We start from the raw sequence: 24,270 nt of genomic DNA, 5'->3' as shown, positions 1-24,270 counted from the left end.
AGTGTTTATATATATATATATATATATATATATATATATACATACATACATACATACATACATACATACATACATACATACATACATACATACATATATATATATATATATATATATATATATATATATATATATATATATATATATAATCATGTCTAAGAGCTGCAAAGGTGAGGAAGATACAGTAACAGCAACACCAACACTCATATCATGTCTGTCTTGCAAAGCTGTGTTAACCTCTCAGGATCTAATTCAGGATGGTTTGTATGCAAATTGTTTGTTTTCACCAGGGTCTCTTGAAAAATACAAGGCAGATTCAGGTGCAGGTTGATCCACCTTGGGCTATGTTTGCACAGACTTTGTCCAGTATAGCTGAACGGATAATTCCTCCAACTCCTGTACCAGGGATAGGTTACACGATTAAGCCTTACATGCAGCTTCCCACCTGCGGTTTATCCCTTCCAGCAGCTGCCTCTTAAAAGAAACGGGCTGATAAGCCAGTGGTAAGTAAATTTTCATCCTCACAGGCTACACATGTTTCAGATAAGGATTCATCGGAGGATGAAGGCTCAATAAACTCTTCTTCAGCATACGAAGAGGAGGAGGAAGGTCTCGGCTCAGTGGATATAGCTGAGTTAATTAAAGCAATGAAAGCCATTATTTCCTTAGAGGATTCAGCAGAGCCTGTGTTAAAAACCAAGGCACCTTGGTTTAAACGTCCCAAAACAGTTAAGACTGAGTTTCCAGGGTCAGATCAGCTGACTGAAACCATGGAAGAGACTTGGGCTACGCCCAATAAGAAGTTTAGAATGCCTAACAAATGGAATTCCAATTATCCTCTTCCAGATGGGGCTTGTTTATAAAGGGAGGTGGCTCCTAAAGTAGATATGCATGTGATTCAATTAGTGCGAAAATCTACATTACCTTTGCCTTCAACATCATTAAATTATGTCACGGGTAGGAGAGTGGATGGTTTTCAAAAATCCATTTTTTCCCCTGTCTGGGGCAGTCATAAGGCCAGCCATGGCTTCAGCTTGGATGGCAAAGGCAGTGACTGCCTGGGCTGATGCATTGGACGGGGATTTTTCAATAGCATCTAGAGAGCAAAAATTCCATATAGCTCAAATAAAACAGGCTGCAATGTTCTTGGAAGAAGCAGCATTGGATATGGGTACTATTGCCTCCAGGGCATCAGTTTCAACTATCGCTGCTCGCAGAGCAGTTTGGCTATGTACGTCGAAAGCTGATTCAGAATCTAAGAAGGTTTTGGAATCGTTACCCTTTTCTGGAGATATTCTTTTTGGTAAAGAATTGACGGATATTTTGGAGTCAGAAGCAGACTCCAAGAAGGTAAAGTTTCCTTCCACATACAATTTCAAACCTAAAGTTCTGGCTTTTCAGCCCTTTCGGTCTCAAGGAAAAGCTAAAGGAAAAAGTGATGGCAGGCAGTCCCAATACAACAAGTCTGGTAAGCCTAAAAAGCATTGGGCTACCAGAGGACCGGGTGGTAAAACCAATAATAAGCCTTCAGCCTGATGGTGCCGGTCTCCACCTGGGGGATCCCAGGATGGGGGGCCGACTTCTTCAGTTTGCACAGATCTGACAGCAGTCTACAACAGATGCCTGGGTGCAGAAAGCGGTATCTCTAGGTTATGCTTTTGCCTTCAAGAAGCACTCTCCTCGAAGGTTGTTTTGTACCAGCCCGTCTTGGGTAGAGACGAAGGCCTGGGCTTTGCAAGAGGCAGTTCAAAAATTGCTTCAGTCCGGAGTAGTCATTCCAGTTCCTCATGCACAACGAAGACAGGGTTTTTACTTCAACCTGTTTCTAGTTCAGAAATCCAATGGGTCATTTTGGCCCATTCTCAATCTCAAATTGCTGAACAAATACATTGGCAACCTGGGTTTCATATGTAAACTTTACGTTCCATCATTTTGGCCATGGAACAGGGGTTTTATATGGTATCCCTGGATATACAGGATGCTTACCTACATTTTCCTATAGCACTGTCCCATCAGTGCTTTCTCAGGTTCGCTATTCTCCAACAGCATTTTCAGTTTCAGGTCCGACCTTTTGGGTTAGCCACAGCTCCCAGAATATTTACCAAGATTATGGTGGTAATGGCAGCTTATCTCCGCCAGCAGGGGATAAGAATATTTCCATACCTCGATGATCTTTTAATCATGGCACAGTCGCAGGAATTGCTCCTATGTCATCTGGACCAGACAATAATAACGTGTCTGCAAAGGCACGGGTGGTTCATAAATTGGGCAAAATCGTCTCTGGTTCCATCACAGCGGATGACTCGCTTGGGGTCTGTACTGGATTCAAGTCTTCAGAGAGTAATCTTACCTCTGAACAAGATATCCAAGATTCACTCAAGGATTCTGGACTTGCTACACAGTCAAAAGGTATCCATTCACACAGCAATGCATGTGATGGGATTGATGGTATCAACGTTAATGCACAGTTCCACTCGAGGCCTCTGCAGCATCTGATTCTTGCCAAATGGAATGGGTTACATCAGATGATAAAAACTCAGACTATGGTTCTTACAATAGAAGTAAGAAGGTCATTAGCCTGGTTGCTACAGTCATCCCATCTGGTCAAGGGGAGACCCTTTTGGATATCAGATTGGCATCTGTTGTCAGAATTTCCCAGTCTCCAGGACTGGGGAGCAGTGTCAGGAAGGTTGTTTTTCCATGGGAAATGGACCAGGAAGAAGGTTGCCTGCCAATAAATATATTGGAACTTCGGGCCATATACATGGCAATGATTCAGGCAAAGGACATTCTTCGGGGAAAACCAGTTCAGATCCGCTCGGACAATGCGACGGCAGCAGCGTACCTCAACCATCAGGGACGACCTCGCAGCCAAAAAGCGATAAATGAGGTAAGTCACATACTAAAGTGGCAAGAATTTAATCATCTAGCCTTGTCCGCAGTGTTCGTTCTGGGAGTCCTAAACTGGGAAGCGGATTTTCTCAGTCGACACACCATTCAGGCAAGCGAATGGGTTCTACACCCGGAGGTTTTCCAGACCCTAGTAGACAAGTTGGGGTTGCCAGAGAGGGATCTCATGGCGACCCGTCAGAACAACAAAGTTCTCGCATACGGGTCAAGAACAAAGGATCCCAGAGCGATCTTTGTGGATGCCCTGTCAGTGAGATGGGACTTTCATCTGGCTTATGTGTTTAATCCAATCACCCTATTACCCAGGGTGGTAAAGCAAGGAAAGGGTGCCATGATACTAATAGCTTCGGCTTGGCCCAGAAGGCATTGGTACACAGATCTGCAGAGAATGTCGATGGATGCCCCACTCCTGCTCCCTCAACGTCCAGATCTACTGATGCAGGGTCCTTGCTATCACAAACCTCTGGATCGACTATTTTTGACGTCGTGTCTCTTGCAACCTCTATCCTGAAGTCAAGAGGATTCTCATAACAGGTAATTCAAACAATGCTCAGAGCAAGGAAACCTTCCTCAGCTCGCATTTATCACCGAATATGGCAAACCTATATTCATTGGTGCAGTGAACAGAAAATTTCACCCTAAATCTTTCAGAGTTTCCAGGGTCTTAGCATTCCTTCAGGCAGGAATGGATAAAGGTTTGAAGGTGGCTTCCTTGAGAGTGCAAGTGTCAGCATTGGCTGTATGGTTCCAAAAGAAAATTGCCAACTTACATGACGTGGGTACTTTTTTCTAGGGAATGCTGCGCATTCAACATCCTTTTGTACCTCCTACAGTGCCTTCAAGTTGCACCATTTTAACCACTTAATAAAGTGGATCTTAAATGGTTGACAGCTAAAGTTCTCTTTCTACTGGCCATGCCGTCAGCTAGAAGAGTATCAGATTTAGGGGCATTGTCATGTCGTTCCCCCATTTCTGATATTTTTTTATTTTATTCAGATAAAGCAGTTCTCAGAACTAGATCTGGGTATCTTCCCAAGGTGGTGTCTAAATTTCACCTTAATGAAGAAATTGTAGTCCCTGCTTTCCAGGTACCTGGTCTTTCTGTGGGAGATGCATCGCTGGACGTGGTCCATGCCTTACGGATCTACGTGGATCGTACCAGTGCCATCAGAAAGACAGATTCTCTATTCATTCTCTACGGATTTCACAAGAGAGGATGGCCTGCTGATAAGCAGACACTGGCAAGGTGGCTTCAGATGACTATTTCAGAAACCCATTCTCAAGCTGATCTTCCTGTTCCGGCTAATATCTCTGCTCACTCTACTCCTAAGGTAGGTCCATCATGGGCAGCACAACATGGTGCTTCAGCAGAACAGATATGTAAGGCAGCCACATGGTCTTCCATTTACACATTCATTAGACATTATGCCATGGATACCTTTGCCTCTCATGATGCTGAATTCGGGCGAAGGATCTCCTGTCCAATCCGGAGCGTCCCCACCACTAAATTGCTTTGGGAAATCCCAATGTTATCCTGTGGATAACCTGTGGACCCTGCCGGAGAAATATACGTTATGGTAAGAACTTACCGTTGATAACGGTACTTCTCCTAAGACGCACCTGATTTGAGGATCATTTTACTCACTAACCTCTTCCTTCTTGTACGGGAGGGGGTGTATGTGTGTTCTTCTCGCCTGAGTAGGGCTGTCTATGATGCTCCTGCCTAGAGCTTTGGAATACAACTGATTTGCCTGAGCCAGGAGGCAGGGATATATGGACGGGCCTGTTGCATGCTGGGAGGCCGAAAAGCTTTGACCGATTGGTGCAAATCCGCTGTCTCTTCATCATATCCCCAATGTTATCCTGTGGACTTAGGAGAAATACTGTTATCAACGGTAAGTTCTTACCATAACGTATATTTTGTGGGGTTTTATATTTATTTCTTAGGCTTCCAATTGGGGGTCACTGAGAATTCTTTGTGGTATGTGTGTGCTGTAGGAGTGCAGACATTAAATTCTGAACACATCTGTAGCTCCTGCCCATATACTTAATGCCTGCTGGGAGCATTTCAGTTAAAATTCCCTGGAGTGTCTTCTTAGGACTGCTCATACAGTGTTTGTTCACCACTCCGGACTGTGGCTGTGGTTTGGAGACTTGGGCTGAGAAACTCCACAAAGGAAGGTGCTGCACACTGCTTACATTGAGTGTTCTCACCCTTAGAGATTGCTTTGGTACTACCCAATGCGGTTTTTTTTCTCTAATGAAAAGTTGCGTGTAATTATAAAATGTGCCTATTTAGTTCACAACATAATCAGAGTATTTGCCATATTCAAGAAATTGTGATATTGTGAACTAATTTCACAAAAGATTTTTGCAGCCAGCTTACCACTACATGTGTTTTACATGTTTTTATTTTGTATGACTTTGACATTATTATTAATATTAACAGGAAACCTTTATGGAGAACAGGCTGGATGGAGTTTCTAGACGATTAATCCCTCCTGCCAGGTAAAACCTTCCATACAGTGGCATTATAGGGGCAATTCAGTTGTTTTGCCTTTTGAGGTGGCGTGCAGAAATGTGAGAAAATTGTCCTGTTCGGGCACCCAAATGTCACTTTTCGCATTGCGGACAGTACTTTAGTCTGGTTTAGCCGCTATACAGAACTAAACCCATTCTATTTGGGCGTGATAAGCGCTATAATTAATGGGAGGTCGGGAAATGTAATTGCTCAGTTTGGCACTTCTTCATTCTCACGGTAATTACAACAATTGACCCCCACCCCAGTTTGTTTCAACACAAAATCCTAATGCTGGGCACACACTAGACGGCATGCAAACACTACAATGTCACTCACGATTTCCCTGGAACTCCCGGACAAACGATATTGTGCGTACACACTGCACGATTTTACAAACGATATAAGTGAGTCGTTCAACACCCCCAAATTGTGGGGTTTCAGCCATCATTCGTCATTGGTAGTGTACACACTACACAATTTACTCCTAAGTGACATTTTTGAAAGTGAGTTGCATGTACAGAGGGCGTCTCTAGTGACCCGCTGGAGCGTGCATCACTAGCGATATAGTGCATACCCACTGACGATTTTAAGAATTTGTAATACTGTAACGAATGGTCATTATCGGGAAATTCGTTTAAAATGTTGTATAGCGTGTACCTGGCAAAAGACTGGATGTTCCAATTAGACTTGGACAGCACAGTAACTAGAGGCAATAATTAGCCTTGGTTGGATTGAGCTGAGCCTATGGCTGGTAATCATTCCGCACTCCAACTGTTTACTGAATATGTCTCCAATATGGAGACAAAAGCTGTATCTTCAGTATGACATGCAAAGGGTAGCTTGTCCACTTTAGCCAAAGTTATTGTTTGCTCATGGGGTGCTTCGGATCCACCAGATATTTATAAATGGCGGGTGCTTGTTAATGATGCTATTGACTGTGAGCGGTATGTTTACACTAGCTGCAACTCCTTCCTAAATTTCATAAATTGTAGGACAGATGGTCTCAGTCCCTCATGGGTCTCCACAGTCCTACTCAATAATTCTTCTTGTTATGGGCCATTATCACCTCCCCTTCTCTCCATTTCCTTATTTGTGTTTGTTTCCTTACCTCCTCCACATGCCATTTCATTGTGATATGTTTTGATTTTATTATAAGTTAATTTCATGTAAATTGGCTGGTGACTTTAATATCTACTCCTGACAGTTTTCTTTTTACCATTGCTCATGCCTGTGGTGTGTCAGCAACGATAGCTTGATGATGTTCTGTGATGATGGGCCCTCATTCCAAGTTGTTCGCTCGCAAGCTGCTTTTATCAGCATTGCACACGCTAAGCCGCCGCCTACTGGGAGTGAATCTTAGCTTAGCAAAATTGCGAACGAAAGATTCTCAAAATTGCGAATAGAAATTTCTTAGCAGTTTCTGAGTAGCTCGACACTTACTCTGCCACTGCGATCAGTTCAGTCAGTTTCGTTCCTGGTTTGACGTCACAAACACACCCAGCGTTCGCCCAGACACTCCCCCGTTTCTCCAGCCACTCCCGCGTTTTTCCCAGAAACGGCAGCGTTTTTTTCACACACACCCATAAACCGGCCTGTTTCCGCCCAGAAACACCCACTTCCTGTCAATCACATTACGATCACCAGAACGAAGAAAAAACCTCGTTATGCCGTGAGTAAATTACCAAACTTCTTAGCAAATTTACTTGGCGCAGTCGCAGTGCGAACATTGCGCATGCGCAATTAGCGGAAAATCACTGCGATGCGAAGAAAATTACCGAGCGAACAACTCGGAATGAGGGCCATGGTCTCCAAGCCCGTGGTTCAAACGCATGTCTAGCTGAATATGATTTGATGTTTTCCTTTAAATATACACATGAGGCTAAATGTAATAGGGTGCGATTTCGGAAAACGTGCGTTTTTTACCGCAAATTTGCACGTTTTCCGAAAATCGCAAATGTAATAGCTTGCTATTTTGATAAAAATCGCAAGTTTTGAACTTATACCAAAAATCGCAGGTGTATTAGGATGCAATTTTTTTAGCTTGCACACAAAACCTTACCAAAAATCGCCAGAATAATAGAATAATAACCAGGTTTAGACTGGCGATTTTTGGAGAAGCATGCACAGATCAGTGAGATCCGTGCATGCTTCTGTCTGTAAAAGTAAAGAAAGTGTTAAAAATATTTTAAAAAACGACGAGCAGGTCTCCCCAAACGCATAACCCGCCTCGGGCTCTTTGAGCCGGTCCTGGTTGCAAAAATACAGGGAAAAAATTGATTGGGGATTCCCCGTATTTAAACAGCCAGCACCGGACTCTTGGATCGGTCCTGGTTCCAAAAATACAGACGACAAAAGAAGTAGGGGTCCCCCATATTTTTGAAACCAGCACCAGGCTCCACTAGCCAGTGAGGTGATGCTGCAGCCAGGGGGATACTTTTATATAGGTTCCTGCGGCCAAAGCATCACTCCGCCCAACTAGTCACCCCTGGCTGGGGGAGTGGGGACCCCTTAAATCAAGGGGTCCCCCCTCCAGGCACCCAAGGGCCAGGGGCGAAGCCCTGGGCGGTGGATGGGGGCTGATAGCCAAATTTTTTGTAAAAAAAAATAAAAAAATTGCCATTTGTTGTGGAACTACAAGTCCCAGCAAGCCTCCCCCGTTTGCTGGTACTTGGAGAACCACAAGTACCAGCATGCAGGGGAATAACGGGCCCGCTGGTACCTGTAGTTCCACACCAAAAAAAATACCCAAGTCCCACGGAGCCCATCGGTACCCTTGGGGTACCTGTAAAAAAAATAAACCAATATACTTGCCTATAATCCAGTGAAGATCGGTCCCCTTCTTTCCATATAGGCATTCGTGGGTTAAAAAAATAAAAAAACTGCAAATAAAACCCGGTCTACGCCACTAAAGGGGGTCCATGTTTACACATGGATCCCCTTTCCCCGAATGCCGGGAAACCCCCATGACTCCTGTCACTAGAGGACCTGGCAGTAAATCGGGGAGGGCCACGTCATAGCGCTCTCCTGATTGGCTGTGCGCTCCAGGAGAGCGCTGTGACGTGGCCCTACTTTCACTGTGTGTGTGTGTTGTGTTTTTTATTTGGTTATTTCTTTTGTTGTGGAATTACAGGTACCAGCGGGTCCGTTATATCCCAGCATGCTGGTACTTGTGGTTCTCCAAGTACCAGCAAGCGGGAGAGGCTTGCTGGGACTTGTAGTTCCACAACAAAGGCCAATGTTCTTTATTTTTATACAGTTTTGCCTATCAGCTCCCCATCTACCGCCAAGGGATGGGAGGGGGACAGCCTCTGGCTTCACTGCCGGCCCTTGGGTGCCTGGAGGGGGGACCCCTTGATTTAAGGGTCCCCACTTTCCCAGGGAACCCCGGCCAGGGGTGACTAATTGGGGGGAGTGATGCTTTGGCCAAAGGGACCTAAATAAAAGTGTCCCCCAGCTGCGACATCACCTACCTGGCTAGTGGAGCCCAGTGCTGGTCTCAAAAATACAGGGGACCCCCTACTTCTATTGCCCCCCCCCCCCCCCCCCCCCGTATTTTTGGAACCAGGACTGGTCCAAGAGTCCGGTGCTGGTTGTTTAAATATGGGGAACCCCAATCAATATTTTTCCCTGTATTTTTGCATCCAGGACCGGCTCAAAGAGTCTGAGGCTGGTTATGCTTTTGGGGGGGACCTGCACGTTTTTTTTGTTCTGTTTTTTTAATATATTTTTAACGCTTTCTTTACTTTTACAGAAAGAAGCATGCACGGATCTCACTGATCTGTGCATTCTTCTGACTAAGTAATAAAAACATGACCTTAAATCTGCATGTTTTTATTACTAAAAATCGCATGTTTCCTTTACTAAAAACCGCAAAAAATCACATGCAAATTCCATATTAACCTTAAAATTCGCACCCTATAACATTTGTAATTTTTAGTAAAAACGTGCGATTTGGTGCAATTTTCTTTTTAGACACCTAAAAAAATCTCACCCTATTTATTACATGTGGCCTATAGACTGCATACCCTCCAACTGTACCTTTTTAATAGGTACAGTACTTTTTTTTTTTTTTTTTTTTATGGTCTGTACCTATTTTTGGCTCTCCAAACTTCCATTGAAAGTATAGGAAAAGGGACATGACCACGCCCCCTTTACCTGTGGCCACACCCCTTTTTCTAATTTGTACCGATGTTTGTGTGTAAAATGTTGGAGGGTATGCGACTGTTTTTTATTGTTGCATATGTTCTCGCATAACCATGACATATTTTTCCTCGCAAAAGTACAAAATTCGGAAATAACACCTATAATATAGACTGGGCATTCTTTTATGCCTCCCAGTATGCTTAAAACTCACACTGTCCATTCAAAAAGGAGTTCAGGCTACTAGTTATGTGTTTTGGAATTTACTAACATTTGGGACAGATGTATTAACCTGGAGAAGGCATAAGGAAGTGATAAACCAGTGATATGTGCAAGGTGATAAACACACCAACCAATCAGATCCTAACTGTTAATTTACATATTGGAGCTGATTGGCTGGTGCCTTTATCACCATGCACATATCACTGGTTTATCACTTCCTTATGCCTTTTCCAGGTTAATACATTTGCCCCACAGTACTATAAGGAAGCGTAATAGATTTTCATAATAAAAAATACATAGAAACCCTGCAAGGTCTATTCATGAAGCAGTGAAAAGTGTGGAGTAGTGAGCCAGTGGAAGAGTTGCCCATGGCAACCAATAAGTGTTGAGGTAACATTTAAATAGTGCATTCTGTAAAATTATACAAAGCAGCTGATTGGTTGCCATGGGCAACTTCTCCGCTGGTTCACTTCTCTACACTTTTTACTGCTTCATGAATAGACACCCTAGTAGTTGATCAGTTCTCTTCGTTAGGGAGTATCTGGCTCAAACTAATGCTTATAATTGGGGATAATATCCTGTTACCGCCCACATAACTTTCATAAACTTTCCTATCAAATTGCATCCACTCTGCACACACATCCTCACATATCCTACATGTCTTCTCATTCTTCAATTTCCCTTCCTCCCGACCCCGGTTCATCATTGCTGTATGACCATATCATACAGCCCACCAAGAACCTTTGCAATCTGGCAGACAACTAAGCAATAGATAGCACTTTTCCTTGTGTATACATGCCTATTTTCCTATAGATTGTAAGCTTGCCAGCAGGGCCTTCCTACCTCTGACTGTTTGTTATTACCCAGTTTTGTTATATCATTGTTATTTCCAATTGTAAAGCGCAATGGAATTTGCTGCGCTATATAAGAAACTGTTAAATAAATAAATAAATGACTTCTACTTTGGGCTTTAGGATGATGTCCACAGAAAGTGCAAACAGCTTCACATTGATAGGAGAAGCATCTGATGGAGGCACGATGGAGAATCTAAGTAGAAGACTCAAGGTAACAGACTAGTCATCAGCCTACTGCTACAATTGAATTCAGATTTTAACACTGTAAGCAATCCGCTACGGAATCTTTCCGTTTTGTCTTTCAGGTGACTGGAGATCTCTTTGACATCATGTCAGGACAGACTGATGTGGACCATCCCCTGTGTGAGGAGTGTACAGACACTCTTTTAGACCAGCTTGATAACCAGCTGAATATCACAGAGAACGAGTGTCAGAACTACAAGTATGAGACCTAGAGCATTGCGATATATAGCAGTAGGAAACAAATACACCACATCATATCTGGTTACCATTATCTTTGTTTGTATATTGTGAGGTCTTCCATATGCAAAGTACTGGGAGGTATTTGAGCATGTTCTCCTATGTGTATTGCACATGATCCATAGAGGGTTTTTAGCATAAGAACATTTTGACGTAGCTGACACAGATTCTGATGTATACTATACCTCATATATGCTATATTTCTCTATTACAGTATAACACTATTTTATATTTGACAGCCCTGCCCCTTAGACATCCATGCAGCTCATATAGGAATTGTTGGTGGCTTGCTGGGATCAAACTTCTTGAGCTACACTTCTTTCTTACATGGTATTTACACATCATAGGTCTACTACTGAGCCGTAAGCATCCATGGCTGCTTTAACGTACGGCCACGGCAGGCTTTCTTATGCTAATGGAAGAATCAACGCATATAAATACGAAAGATACGCGTGTCTGCATGTGGAAGCCGATCCTGCCCTGTTTTTACATCTACAGCTGCATCAGTCATCATTAATCTCAGGGCTTGCACCCATCCCATGTTGGGTGCAAAAGATTCATCTGAAGTAGGAATTCTTTTTTCGTCTACACGCTGTGAACGAACATGGAAGCCGTCATACAGGCCCACGATACTCCCAGCGTACGAAACATTTCTGTGCATTTATATGATCACAGCCTATTTGCCCATGTCATGAAAAGTGAGGTCTGTTAAGACAAATCAATCCATGCTCCCTAGTGGACTTTGTGCATGATCTAGTGCTTGAGCGTACACCGATTTCTTACTGTAGTATGATCCATATTCCGCTTATGTGCAACTTGGAATCAGGCTCTATATGGGCAATTCAATTGTTTTCCCCCACAGCTATCAGTAGAGGGGGGGGGGGGGGGGGGGGCGTAAAACCAAACGAGTCAATTGTTGCTCCATTTAGACGCCTATTAGCTGAGAGGGTGACATTTCTTCTCACGGCTTCCTCAGGTGCAAGAAGAAATGTATGTAAAGTCTGTGGTTTAGGCACCCAAATTTACCTAACCAGGACTTTAGATGGGATTAGCCGCTATTCGCGGCTAAACCCTGCCTATGTGGGCACGTATAAAGCAATGACCACCCGATCAAAGCAACCATTGAATTGATCTGATGGGTGCCCATTACTTTGGGGGCCCCCAAAAAAACATTTGAATCGCCCCCTATGTCTGTATGTTATCAGAGGCAGGACTTGTTTACATTGTGTTTTTAGACGCTGCCTGGAGATTCTGGAGAGGATCAATGAAGATGATAAGGAGAAACTAGAAGCCAAGCTGAAGGAGCTAGCGGAGGATGAAGAAAGGCTGATTCAGGAGTTGGAGGAAGTAGAGCGAAACCAAGAGCAGGTGGCTCAAGACATAGAGCAAGTCCGACAGGAGGCAGAGAGGCTAGAGCAGGAGGAGGCTCAGTAAGTGTGATCTTTACTTTAGTACTGCCCTCTATAAAGAGCTTTCTTCTTTTGTATACTAAACATTTCCATTCTTTTTGAACAAGATTTATGCATTAATCATGTGGGGGCAGAAAAAGATTTGAATGTAATTCAGTTCCTTCCCCCACGGGGACCTATCTGAATGCTTGGCTTTATAGTCGTCAGCATCATTATCAGTATCACACGAGTCCTGTCTTTGATGCCAAGGATCCATCTGAAAAAGGGGCATATTTATGTGTTTGCACAAATGTGCAGAACCCAAAGTTCCATTGACCTTCCTTCCCTGAACTTGCCTTACATACGAACGCACTGTTATCACACAATTGAGCCCTTTAGTCGCAAGTGGAGGAGCAGCTGAGCAGGGTATGACTCTGCTACGCATGCTTGGCTCTGTGCTTGAATTCATCATTACATCAGCCCCATGGAGTTATATTTATTTAAGTCTGGCAGTTACCCTTCTTTCCCCTCTCGTTCACTTAAGATACCAAAAAGAGTACAGTGAGTTCAAGCGTCAACAGCTGGATTTGGATGATGAACTAAAGAGTGTGGACAACCAGATGAGATATGCTCAGTTGCAGCTGGACAAGCTGAAAAAGACAAATGTCTTTAATGCCACCTTCCATATATGGTAAGCTGTGGTGCCGGAGAGTACGTTATGCATATGTGGCCCTTTTATGTCATTTTAAATGTGGATTCTTATTTTCATTATGGGGTAGGTTCACACCAGGGTCTTTTTATGCATGTCTCCCCATATTTATATGGGGTCCTCCAGGTGTTAAGGTTTTCACCCAAAGGCATGCTGGTGTGTGTGTATGTGCTTGTGTAATAGGGAATGTAGAGTATATGCTCCCCTGTGGCAGGATTGATGAATTGTTGGCGCTATATACAGTAAATATCAGTTTAAAATAAGATTTTACTCACCGGTAAATCTATTTCTCGTAGTCCGTAGTGGATGCTGGGGACTCCGTAAGGACCATGGGGAATAGACGGGCTCTGCAGGAGACTGGGCACTCTAAAGAAAGATTTAGGACTATCTGGTGTGCACTGGCTCCTCCCCCTATGACCCTCCTCCAAGCCTCAGTTAGGAACTGTGCCCGGAAGAGCTGACACAATAAGGAAGGATTTTGAATCCCGGGTAAGACTCATACCAGCCACACCAATCACACCATATAACACGTGATAGGAACCCCGGTTAACAGTATGATAACAATTGGAGCCTCTGAAGAGATGGCTCACAACAAAACCCGATTTTTGTAACAATAACTATGTACAAGTATTGCAGACAATCCGCACTTGGGATGGGCGCCCAGCATCCACTACGGACTACGAGAAATAGATTTACCGGTGAGTAAAATCTTATTTTCTCTGACGTCCTAGTGGATGCTGGGGACTCCGTAAGGACCATGGGGATTATACCAAAGCTCCCAAACGGGCGGGAGAGTGCGGATGACTCTGCAGCACCGAATGAGAGAACTCCAGGTCCTCCTCAGCCAGGGAATCAAATTTGTAGAATTTATCAAACGTGTTTGCCCCTGACCAAGTAGCTGCTCGGCAAAGTTGTAAAGCCGAGACCCCTCGGGCAGCCGCCCAAGATGAGCCCACCTTCCTTGTGGAATGGGCTTTTATTGATTTAGGCTGCGGTAATCCTACCGCAGAATGCGCCAGCTGAATAGTGCTACAAATCCAGCGCGCCATAGACTGCTTAGAAGCAGGAGCACCCAGCTTGTTGGGTGCATACAGGATAAACAGCGAGTCAGTTTTTCTGACTCCAGCCGTCCTGGAAACATAAATTTTCAGGGCCCTGACTACGTCCAGCAACTTGGGATCCTCCAAGTCCCTAGTAGCCGCAGGCACCACAATAGGTTGGTTCAAGTGAAAAGCTGAGACCACCTTCGGGAGAAACTGAGGACGAGTCCTCAATTCTGCCCTATCCATCTAGAAAATCAGATAAGGGCTTTTTCAAGACAAAGCCGCCAATTCTGAAACCCGCCTGGCCGAAGCCAGGGCCAACAGTACGACCACTTTCCACGTGAGATATTTTAATTCCACAGTCTTAAGTGGTTCGAACCAATGTGATTTCAGGAATGCCAAAACCACATTGAGATCTCAAGGTGCCACTGGGGGCACAAAAGGAGGCTGAATATGCAGAACTCCTTTGACAAAAGTCTGAACTTCAGGCAGTGAAGCCAGTTCTTTCTGGAAGAAAATCGACAGAGCCGAAATCTGGACCTTGATGGACCCCAATTTGAGGCCCAACGTCACCCCTGCTTGCAGGAAGTGTAGGAATCGACCCAGTTGAAATTCCTCCTTCGGGGCCTTCATGGCCTCACACCAAGCAACATATTTCGCCAAATGCGGTAATAATGTCTTGCGGTGACATCCTTCCTGGCTTTGATCAGGGTAGGGATGACTTCCTCCGGAATACCCTTTTCCTTTAGGATCCGTTGTTCAACCGCCATGCCGTCAAACCCAGCCGCGGTAAGTCTTGGAACAGACAGGGTCCCTGCTGCAGCAGATCTTGTCTGATCGGCAGAGGCCAAGGGTCCTCTGCCAGCATCTCTTGAAGTTCCGGGTACCAAGCTCTTCTTGGCCAATCCGGAACCACGAGTATGGTTTTCACTCCTCGCATTCTTATTATTCTCAGTACCTTGGGTATGAGAGGTAGAGGAGGAAACACATAAACCGACTGGTACACCCACGGTGTCACTAGAGCGTCCACAGCGATCGCCTGAGGGTCCCTTGACCTGGCGCAATATCTTTTCAACTTTTTGTTGAGGCGGGACGCCATCATGTCCACCCGTGGTCATTCCCAACGGTTTACCCGCATTTGGAAAACTTCTGGAAGAAGTCCCCATTCTCCCGGGTGTAGGTCGCCCATCGGAGAATCCTTGTGGCTTCTGCCATCGCCATCCTGCTTCTTGTGCCGCCCTGTCTGTTTACATGGGCGACCGCCGTGATATTGTCTGATTGAATCAGTACCGGCTGGTTCTGAAGCAGGGGCCTTGCTTGGCATAGGGCATTGTAAATGGCCCTTAGCTCCAGAATATTTATGTGAAGCGAAATCTCCTTGGAAATTTCTTCCCTGTGTGACTGCACCCCAGCCCCGAAGGCTGGCCTCCGTGGTCACCAGGACCCAGTCCTGTATTCCGAATCTGCGGCCCTCTAGTAGATGAGCCCTCTGCAGCCACCACAGCAGCGACAACCTGTTTCTTGCCGACAGGGTTATCCGCTGTTGTATCTGTAGATGGGACCCGGACCATTTGTCCCACAGGTCCCACTGGAACGTCCTCACGTGGAACCTTCCGAATGGAATTATGCTTCGTACGAAGCTACCATTTTTTCCAGGACTCGTGTGCTTCCACTGGAAGAAACACTCTTTTCTGGTCTGTGTCCAGAATCATTCCCAGGAACAGAAGACGTGTCGTCGGGACCAGCTGTGACTTTGGAATATTGATAATCCAGTCGTGCTGTTGTAGCACTTCCCGAGAGAGTGCTACCCCCACTACCAACTGTTCTTTGGACCTCGCCTTTATCAGGAGATCGTCCAAGTACGGGATAATAAAAACTTCCTTCTTGCGAAGGAGTATCATCATCTCGGCCATTACCTTGGTAAAGACCTTCGGTGCTGTGGACAACTCCAACGGCAGCGTCTGGAACTGATAGTGACAGTCCTGTACCACACATCTGAGGTACTCCTGGTGAGGGTAAATGGGGACATGCAGGTACGCATCCTTGATGTCCAGGGAGACCCTGTAATCCCCCTCGTCCAGGCTCGTAATAACCGCCCTGAGCGATTCCATCTTGAACTTGAATCTTCTGATATAAAAGTTCAAGTATTTTAAGATGGGTCTCGCCGAACCGTTCTGTTTCGGTACCACAACCACTGTGGAATAGTAACCCCTTCCTTGCTGAAGGAGGGGCACCTTGACAATCACTTGTTGTGATTATAGTGTTGAATAGCCACCAACACCGCCTCCCTGGCAGAGGGAGGTGCCGGTAAGGCAGATTTTAGGAAACGGCGGGGGGAAGAACGTCTCGAACTCCAGCCTGTACCCCTGAGATACTATTTGAAGGACCCAGGGATCCATGTGAGAGAGCACACTGGGCGCTGAAATTTCTGAGATGGGCCCCCACCGTACCCGGGTCCGCCTGAGCTGCCCCAGCGTCATGCTCTGGACTTACCGGACGCAGGGAGGACTTCTGCTCTTGGGAACTAGCTGTGTGCTGCAGCTTTTTCCTCTACCTTTGCCTCTCGGCAGAAAGGATGAGCCTCTAGCCCTCTTGCTTTTCTGGGGCCGAAAGGACTGTACTTGATGATACGGTGCTTTCTTTTGTTGTGGGGTAGCCTGTGGCAAAAAAGTCGATTTCCCAGCAGTAGCTGTGGAAACGAGGTCTGAAAGACCATCCCCAAACAGTTTTACCCCCTTATAGGGCAAAACTTCCATGTGCCGATTCGAGTCGGCATCGCCTGACCATTGCCGAGTCCATAACCCCCGTCTGGCGGCAATGGACCTAGCGCTTATTTTTGATGCCAGCCGGCAAATATCCCTCTGTGCATCACGCATGTATAAGACCACGTCTTTTATATGCTCTATTGTCAGCAAAATATTGTCCCTATCCATAGTAATTTTCCGACAGGGAATCTGACCACGCAGCGGGAGCACTGCACATCCATGCCGAAGCAATGGCTGGTCGCAATATAATGCCCGAGTGTGTGACTATATCTTTCAGGGTAACCCCCTGCTTTTTATCAGCAGGTTCCTTCAGGGCGGCCGTATCCGGAGACGGTAGTGCCACCTTTTCTGATAAGCGTGTAAGCGCTGTATCTACCCTATGGGGTGTTTCCCAACGTGACCTATCCTCTGGCGGGAAAGGGTACGCTGCCAATTACCGTTTAGAAATTATCAATTTCTTACCGGGGGAAGACCACGCTTCCTCACACACCTCAATTTATTTCTCAGATGCAGGAAAAACTACTGGTAGTTTTCTCTCACCAAACATAATACCCTTTTATGTGGTACCTGGGGTATTATCATAAATGTGTAATACATTTTTCATTGCCTCAAACATGTAACGGGTCGACCTATTTGGAGGGTACACTAGTCTCATCGTCGTCGACACTGGAGTCGGTATCCGTGTCGACATCTGTTTCTGCCATCTGAGGTAGCGGGCGTTTTTAGAGCCCCCCATGACATTTGAGACGCTGGAACAGGCACAAGCTGAGTAGCCGGCTGTTCTGTGTCGTCGACCTTTTGTGTAAGGAGTTGACACTTTCACGTAATCCTTCCATAAGTCCAACCACACCGGTGTCGATCCCGCAGGGGGTGACATCACATTTACAGGCATTCGCTCCGCCTCCACATCATTATCCTCCTCATACATGTCGACATAGCCGTACCGACACACAGCACACACACAGGGAATGCTCTGACAGAGGACAGGACCCCACAAAGCCCTTTGGGGAGACAGAGGGAGAGTATGCCAGCACACACCAGGGCGCTATATATCACAGGGATATCACATATAAGAGTGTTTTCCCTTATAGCTGCCTATATATATTGTATACTGCGCCTAAATTGTGCCCCCCCTCTCTTTTTAACCCTTGACTGCAGGGGAGAGCCAGGGAGCTTCCCTCCAACGGAGCTGTGAGGGAAAAATGGCGCCAGTGTGCTGAAGGAGATAGCTCCGCCCCTTTTTCGCGGACTTTCTCCCGCATTTTTATGGATTCTGGCAGGGGTTAAAAAGCACCTATATAGCCTCTGGGGCTATATATGGTGCCAGTTTGCCAGCCAAGGTGTCAGTATTGCTGCTCAGGGCGCCCAGCGCCCTGCACCCATCAGTGACTGAAGTGTGTGGTGTGCATGAGGAGCAATGGCGCACAGCTGCAGTGCTGTGCGCTACCTTGGAGAAGACAGAAGTCTTCAGCCGCCGATTTTCCGGACCACCTTCTTGCTTCTGGCTCTGTAAGGGGGACGGCGGCGCGGCTCCGGGAACGGACGACGAGGTCGGGTCCTGTGTTCGATCCCTCTGGAGCTAATGGTGTCCAGTAGCCTAAGAAGCCCAAGCTACCACCACTTAGGTAGGTTCGCTTCTTCTCCCCTTAGTCCCTCGATGCAGTGAGCCTGTTGCCAGCAGGTCTCACTGAAAATAAAAAACCTAACAAACACTTTCTTCCTAGGAGCTCAGGAGAGCCCCTAGTGTGCATCCAGCTCAGCCGGGCACAGAAATCTAACTGAGGCTTGGAGGAGGGTCATAGGGGGAGGAGCTAGTGCACACCAGATAGTCCTAAATCTTTCTTTAGAGTGCCCAGTCTCCTGCGGAGCCCGTCTATTCCCCATGGTCCTTACGGAGTCCCCAGCATCCACTAGGACGTCAGAGAAAATAATGGGGAGAACACAATATTAGTTATTTCAAATATTCAGAAAGGAGAGCCCAGTGTCCATAGTTGTTTGCATGTGTTTCTTTTACAAATAAATGATTTGATTTGAGTGTTCTACCATAAAATGAGGACATGCTTTATATTGGAGGTGTCCACTTATCTTACCAGGACTAACCAAACCCTGGCCAAATGACACAAAATAACAGCAAATTTATGCCCATCCTTCTAGGTTCATGGCTTCTAAGGAGTGTATTCAATTATTGTCGGAAACTGCCGTCTTGTCGGAAAGACGGCAGTTTCCGACTTGTTTAGGACGGAAGGGGTTCCGACCTATTCAATGCCGGCTCACATTTTCCGACAAGTCGGGAGTTCCTGACTTGGCGGAAAACGCATCGATTTCCAGAATCCACGTGTACAGTCGGAAGTGCGGACAAACCTGACAGGTTTTAGCCCCATTTCCGAGAATGTCAATCCAACTTTAAAAAAAGTTGGATTGGCATTGTCTGAAACGGAGCAAACCTGTCGAGTTTGGCCGATTATTGAATACTCACATGTCTGATCCTTTCCGTCGGAAAGGATCCGACACGAATTGAATATACCCCTAAGAATGCAAACTGTACTCTTCTTTTGCTGATTCTTATAGGCATAGTGGTCAGTTTGGCACAATCAACAACTTCCGGCTCGGTCGTTTACCCAGTGTTCCTGTGGAGTGGAACGAAATCAATGCAGCTTGGGGTCAAACTGTTCTACTCCTGCATGCCCTGGCCAACAAAATGGGTCTTGAGTTCCAAAGGTGAGGCATAGTCCAGATGCTCTAATCCATATAATTTTTGTGCTGCTTCTTCTCCAGGATAAAAAGAGCCATCATTATTAAATATTTTCTGTATGCCAACATTTATCTTTCTATTTACCATGTAGGTACCGACTGGTGCCATTTGGAAACCATTCTTACTTGGAATCACTCACAGATAAGGCAAAGGTACATAACTGTATATTAAGCTGTGCTTTATGACATAATTTTAGTATGTATAAATATGTCTGTGTTCTAACTTAGAAGGAAAGACTCATTTTTAATTTAGTATTTTTATAAATATACATAAAAATAATACAAACACACTTTTAAAATAAATTACAGCACTGCAATGCGTGCTGCATTGCAGTGCTGTAATTTATTTTAAAAGTGTGTTTGTATTATTTTTATGTATATTTATAAAGATACTAAATTAAAAATGAAATGTAAAAATACATCCGTGATTGGGATGTGGTTAAGATTCCTGCTGTCAAAATACTGACACCCGTCAAAATCCTGACATTGTAATCCTGAAAGGGTCAGGATACCGACGCCGGAACTCTTGACGGCCGTGATCCCGACCATTGTAAGTATAGCCGCCGAACTGTGGTTAGTGCGGGGGGAAATTAGCTTTAGCCAACACTGGGGGGAGTAGGGTTTGGCTGCAGCGGGTGGGAGGTTAGGGTTAGGCTGCATACGGGAAGGGGAGGGGTGTTAGGGTCACGCACCACTGGGGAAGGGGAATGGGGTGTTTAGATATAGGCACTAAGGGTGGAGGGTTAGGGTTAGGCTGCGGGGGGTGGTTAGTCATCACTGGGGGGGGGGGGGGGGGGCTAGGCTGCGGGAAGGGAGGGTTAAGGGGTAGGTAGGTGACAGGGGTTAGCAAAGTAATCACCCCTGTCGGGATTTCATACTTCAGGATGCCGGCATCCTGCATCCCGTTCAGCGGTTATTCATTCTGAACCCCTGTGATTTGTATAAAAGCTGTTTAACTATTAAAAAATTAGAGAATATAACAACTAGTCTTCATGGATATAAGTAGGTGCAGTGGCACGGGGTCTAGATGACCCCCCAATATGGTTGAATGTGTTAGGTCGACAGGGTCATATGGTCGAAGTTTTCTGTTTGCTTTTTCAACATTTTCATCATTTACCGAGCTCATGGACTACGATTTGGAACAGTGGTGGTAATTCAGAGTTGATCGCAGCAGCAAATTTGTTAGCAGTTAGGCAAAACCATGGGGCTCATTCCGAGTTGATCGCTAGCTGAAAATGTTCGCTGCGATGATGCAAAAAAACTGCACTTCTGCGTATGCGGCGCAATGCGCACGCGCGACGTACTTTCACAACGACCGATGTAGTTTCACACAAGGTCTAGCGAAGCTTTTCAGTCGCACTGGTGGGCGCAGAGTGATTGACATGAAGTGGGCGTTTCTGGGTGTCAACTGGCCGTTTTCAGGGAGTGTTCGAAAAAACGCAGGCGTGCCAGGAAAAACGCAGGCGTGGCTGGCCGAACGCAGGGCATGTTCATGGCGTCAAAACAGGAACTGAATAGTCTGAAGTTATCACAAGCGCGGAGTAGGTCTGAAGCTACTCTGAAACTGCATACAATTATTATGTAGCCGCTGTGCGATCCTTTCACTCGCACTTCTGCTAAGCTAAAATACCCTCCCAGTGGGAGGCGGCATAGCGTTTGCACGGCTGCTAAAAACAGCTAGCGAGTGAACAACTCGGAATGACCCCCTATGTGCACTGCAGGTGGGGCAGATATAACATTTGCAGAGAGAGTTAGATTTGGGTGGGTTATATTGTTTCTGTGCAGGGTAAATACTGGCTGCTTTATTTTTACACTGCAATTTAGATATCAGTTTGAATACACCCCACCCATATTTACGTTATATCTGTCCACTCCTGCACTGCACATGATTTTGCCCAACTGCTAACAAATTTGCTGCTGCGATCAACTCTGAATTAGGCCCAGTAACCTGTGGCATGCACATTGGTAGCGGAACAAGGTACCTTGCCCAAAGTATGGCGAGCGAAGCAGAACACTAATTGGGGTCACATGTGGTTTAACATAGAAAATGATACCCAAAGAAAAAAAAAAAATGGTGTCGACCATTGCCATGTTGAGCTTTTGGTCCTGTCAACCTAATTCTGGTCAACCCAATGATCCACACCCCAGCTGCACCACTTGCACATTACTTATTTGATCATTTTAGCCTCTCTCGCAAGTAAATAAACACAATCATCCATTAGCAGGTCCAATGATTCATGCTTCATCAGTACTTTTATATGTTAATAAAGTATCCTCAAGATTGGTTAAGACGTCACAATGGAGACGCACAATAACTAATAGGATGTCTTCCTTGGTCTATTCTCGGTCTTCTCTTCCAGGAGCTTCCACTGTACTGTTCAGGTGGGCTAAGATTTTTCTGGGATAACAAGTTTGACCATGCAATGGTAGCTTTCCTGGATTGTGTGCAGCAATTCAAGGAAGAGGTAGAGCGAGGGGACACTGGGTTCTGTCTTCCCTACAGGTTAGTGACATTTTGACACTTTTGTGTATGTCCAGATGTATACAAAGGAAATCTTTCAGTAAATTATGAATGCTGAGCCCAATTACTACATTGTAGTCTTTTCTTTCCATTTATCTGTAATAAACTGGTGTTTGACAATCTAGAGATTACTACATGACCTTACACTTCTCTTTGTGACCTAAAGTACATAGATGAAGTCGGTCCAAATAATTTTTATCCATATGCCTTAACCTGTTATATTAAATGTGATAACCTGCAGACTTTACATGTGAAGTAAATGATGTAATGTGCATAGTATACTGTATATGAGAATATGTTCCTAGTAATTACAGCTTTAATAAGATTAGATATCTTTATCTATGTAGTATGTAAAAATTATGGCTTGTGTGCTAAATGCTAATATCACATGAGGGTAAATGCTATTGCATAAAACAAGTGTTCTTCCTAATGAATAAGCCAGAAAGCATTTATACAGAGGCTCTTTACACTTCTATTTGTCATTGTATTGATTATACAGCTCTATTACCAGAATATTCTAGTTGCACAATTCATTCTAATAAACGTTAACTGTGGGGATTCTTGAAGACATTGGGTCCTTCATAAGGGGTTCCTATTTGGTGTTTGCCCCACCCACTGTCCACATCAAGACATTACTATGAGTGTCGACTTTCTAAATCCCAGCGCCAAACTTTTATTTACTCTGCTACCGTTATCAATGATCCAAAGCGTTGTAGTGCTTGTGGCAGGAGGTGTGACCAACATGGCTATCTGTTGCACCTTGCATAAATCCTGCCCACCTTTATGGGCGCCATATTTCTTCCAACGCCAAGACAATGCTGCTCCTAGAAAATGTCCCCACAATTATGGTAATGGTTAGGAGTTAACATTTTGAATTATTCTTTAAATCAATATGCTAATTCTCTTACCCGTTCTTTCAGGATGGATGTTGAGAAGGGGAAAATTGAAGACACCGGTGGCAATGGTGGATCCTACTCTATTAAGACACAGTTTAACTCTGAGGAACAGTGGACTAAGGCTCTAAAATTCATGCTGACCAATCTGAAATGGGGTTTGGCTTGGGTTTCCTCTCAGTTCTACAACAAGTGACATGGGAATGGCGGCTGGACCACAACACACATGTCATCAATGTTTGATATCAATGGCACTGAGGAGGGGGGTTCTAATAGCTGTACGTGTAATGAACCCTATCGCTGCCTGAGGCTGGCTCCTCTGGCATTAGAGGTGCTAATGCAGCTTTTTGCCTTTTCAGTTGTAACACCAGTGACTTGACCAGGAGGCCATTTGTGTAAACGGACAAGTAATTTTGAAACGTAGAAAGCGGAGCCACCTTTAAAGCTTGTTTAGGACATAGATAACTGTTAAAAATATAAAATATATATTGATCAAATGTACAGGAAAATGGGGAGAGTATATTGATACTTCTAGTTATGCAATGGAATATGTTGTAGCAACCAAGACACTTGTATAGGGGTATTTTTTCCTCTAGCTGCCTATATCATACCTCCTCTGCAAGATAAAGCTGGGGTGGGACCGATCTATTGGCACTTCCTGTATAGTTGTATTTATATTTGACCTCAAGCAATAGATGACATTGGGGCTTTTGCAGCAATGTAATGGACTTGTAATGTAATGAATGAGTTGTTTGAAAATAAAGTTATTTGTAATGTATATTTCCAGCATCTGTGCACTAATGATGTAACACACTGAAATAAAGAGGGTTCTGCAATTGTACCAAAAATATGTCAGTAGCATTTCTAACTATAATTTAAATATTATTGAACAGTTTTTTTTCATAGTGTATTTTTATATATTTAAAGGGCATGGGCATATTTACACAAACCAGCACTTTTCCTTCCACTTATGGCTCATTGCAAAACAATACATCAAACGTAAGTGTATATACTGTATACTGTTTTGTAATTAACTTTGCTAAAGAGCTTGAACTACCAAAAATAAGTTTCAA

The 24,270-nt window shown here is 44.8% G+C and overlaps 1 protein-coding gene across 1 annotated transcript in view; it reads left to right on the top strand.

The window, feature by feature from the left end:
• BECN1 (beclin 1) overlaps window positions 1–24,045 on the top strand; it is a 38,120-nt gene extending 14,075 nt beyond the window's left edge. The window contains exons 4-12 of the mRNA XM_063960056.1: window positions 5,360–5,418; window positions 10,768–10,858; window positions 10,953–11,089; window positions 12,363–12,557; window positions 13,060–13,206; window positions 19,601–19,750; window positions 19,876–19,936; window positions 22,144–22,286; window positions 23,225–24,045. Of these exons, the coding sequence (XP_063816126.1) occupies window positions 5,360–5,418; window positions 10,768–10,858; window positions 10,953–11,089; window positions 12,363–12,557; window positions 13,060–13,206; window positions 19,601–19,750; window positions 19,876–19,936; window positions 22,144–22,286; window positions 23,225–23,393 (1,152 nt within the window). The 3' untranslated portion in view covers window positions 23,394–24,045. The remainder of the gene's footprint in view (window positions 1–5,359; window positions 5,419–10,767; window positions 10,859–10,952; window positions 11,090–12,362; window positions 12,558–13,059; window positions 13,207–19,600; window positions 19,751–19,875; window positions 19,937–22,143; window positions 22,287–23,224) is intronic.
• Window positions 24,046–24,270: the final 225 nt, after the last annotated feature.

This window comes from Pseudophryne corroboree, chromosome 3 (assembly GCF_028390025.1).
Source record: "Pseudophryne corroboree isolate aPseCor3 chromosome 3, aPseCor3.hap2, whole genome shotgun sequence".
Lineage (NCBI taxonomy): Eukaryota > Metazoa > Chordata > Amphibia > Anura > Myobatrachidae > Pseudophryne > Pseudophryne corroboree.
The sequence above is the reverse complement of the archived record's forward strand: the minus strand, read 5'-3'. Positions and strand labels throughout refer to the sequence as shown.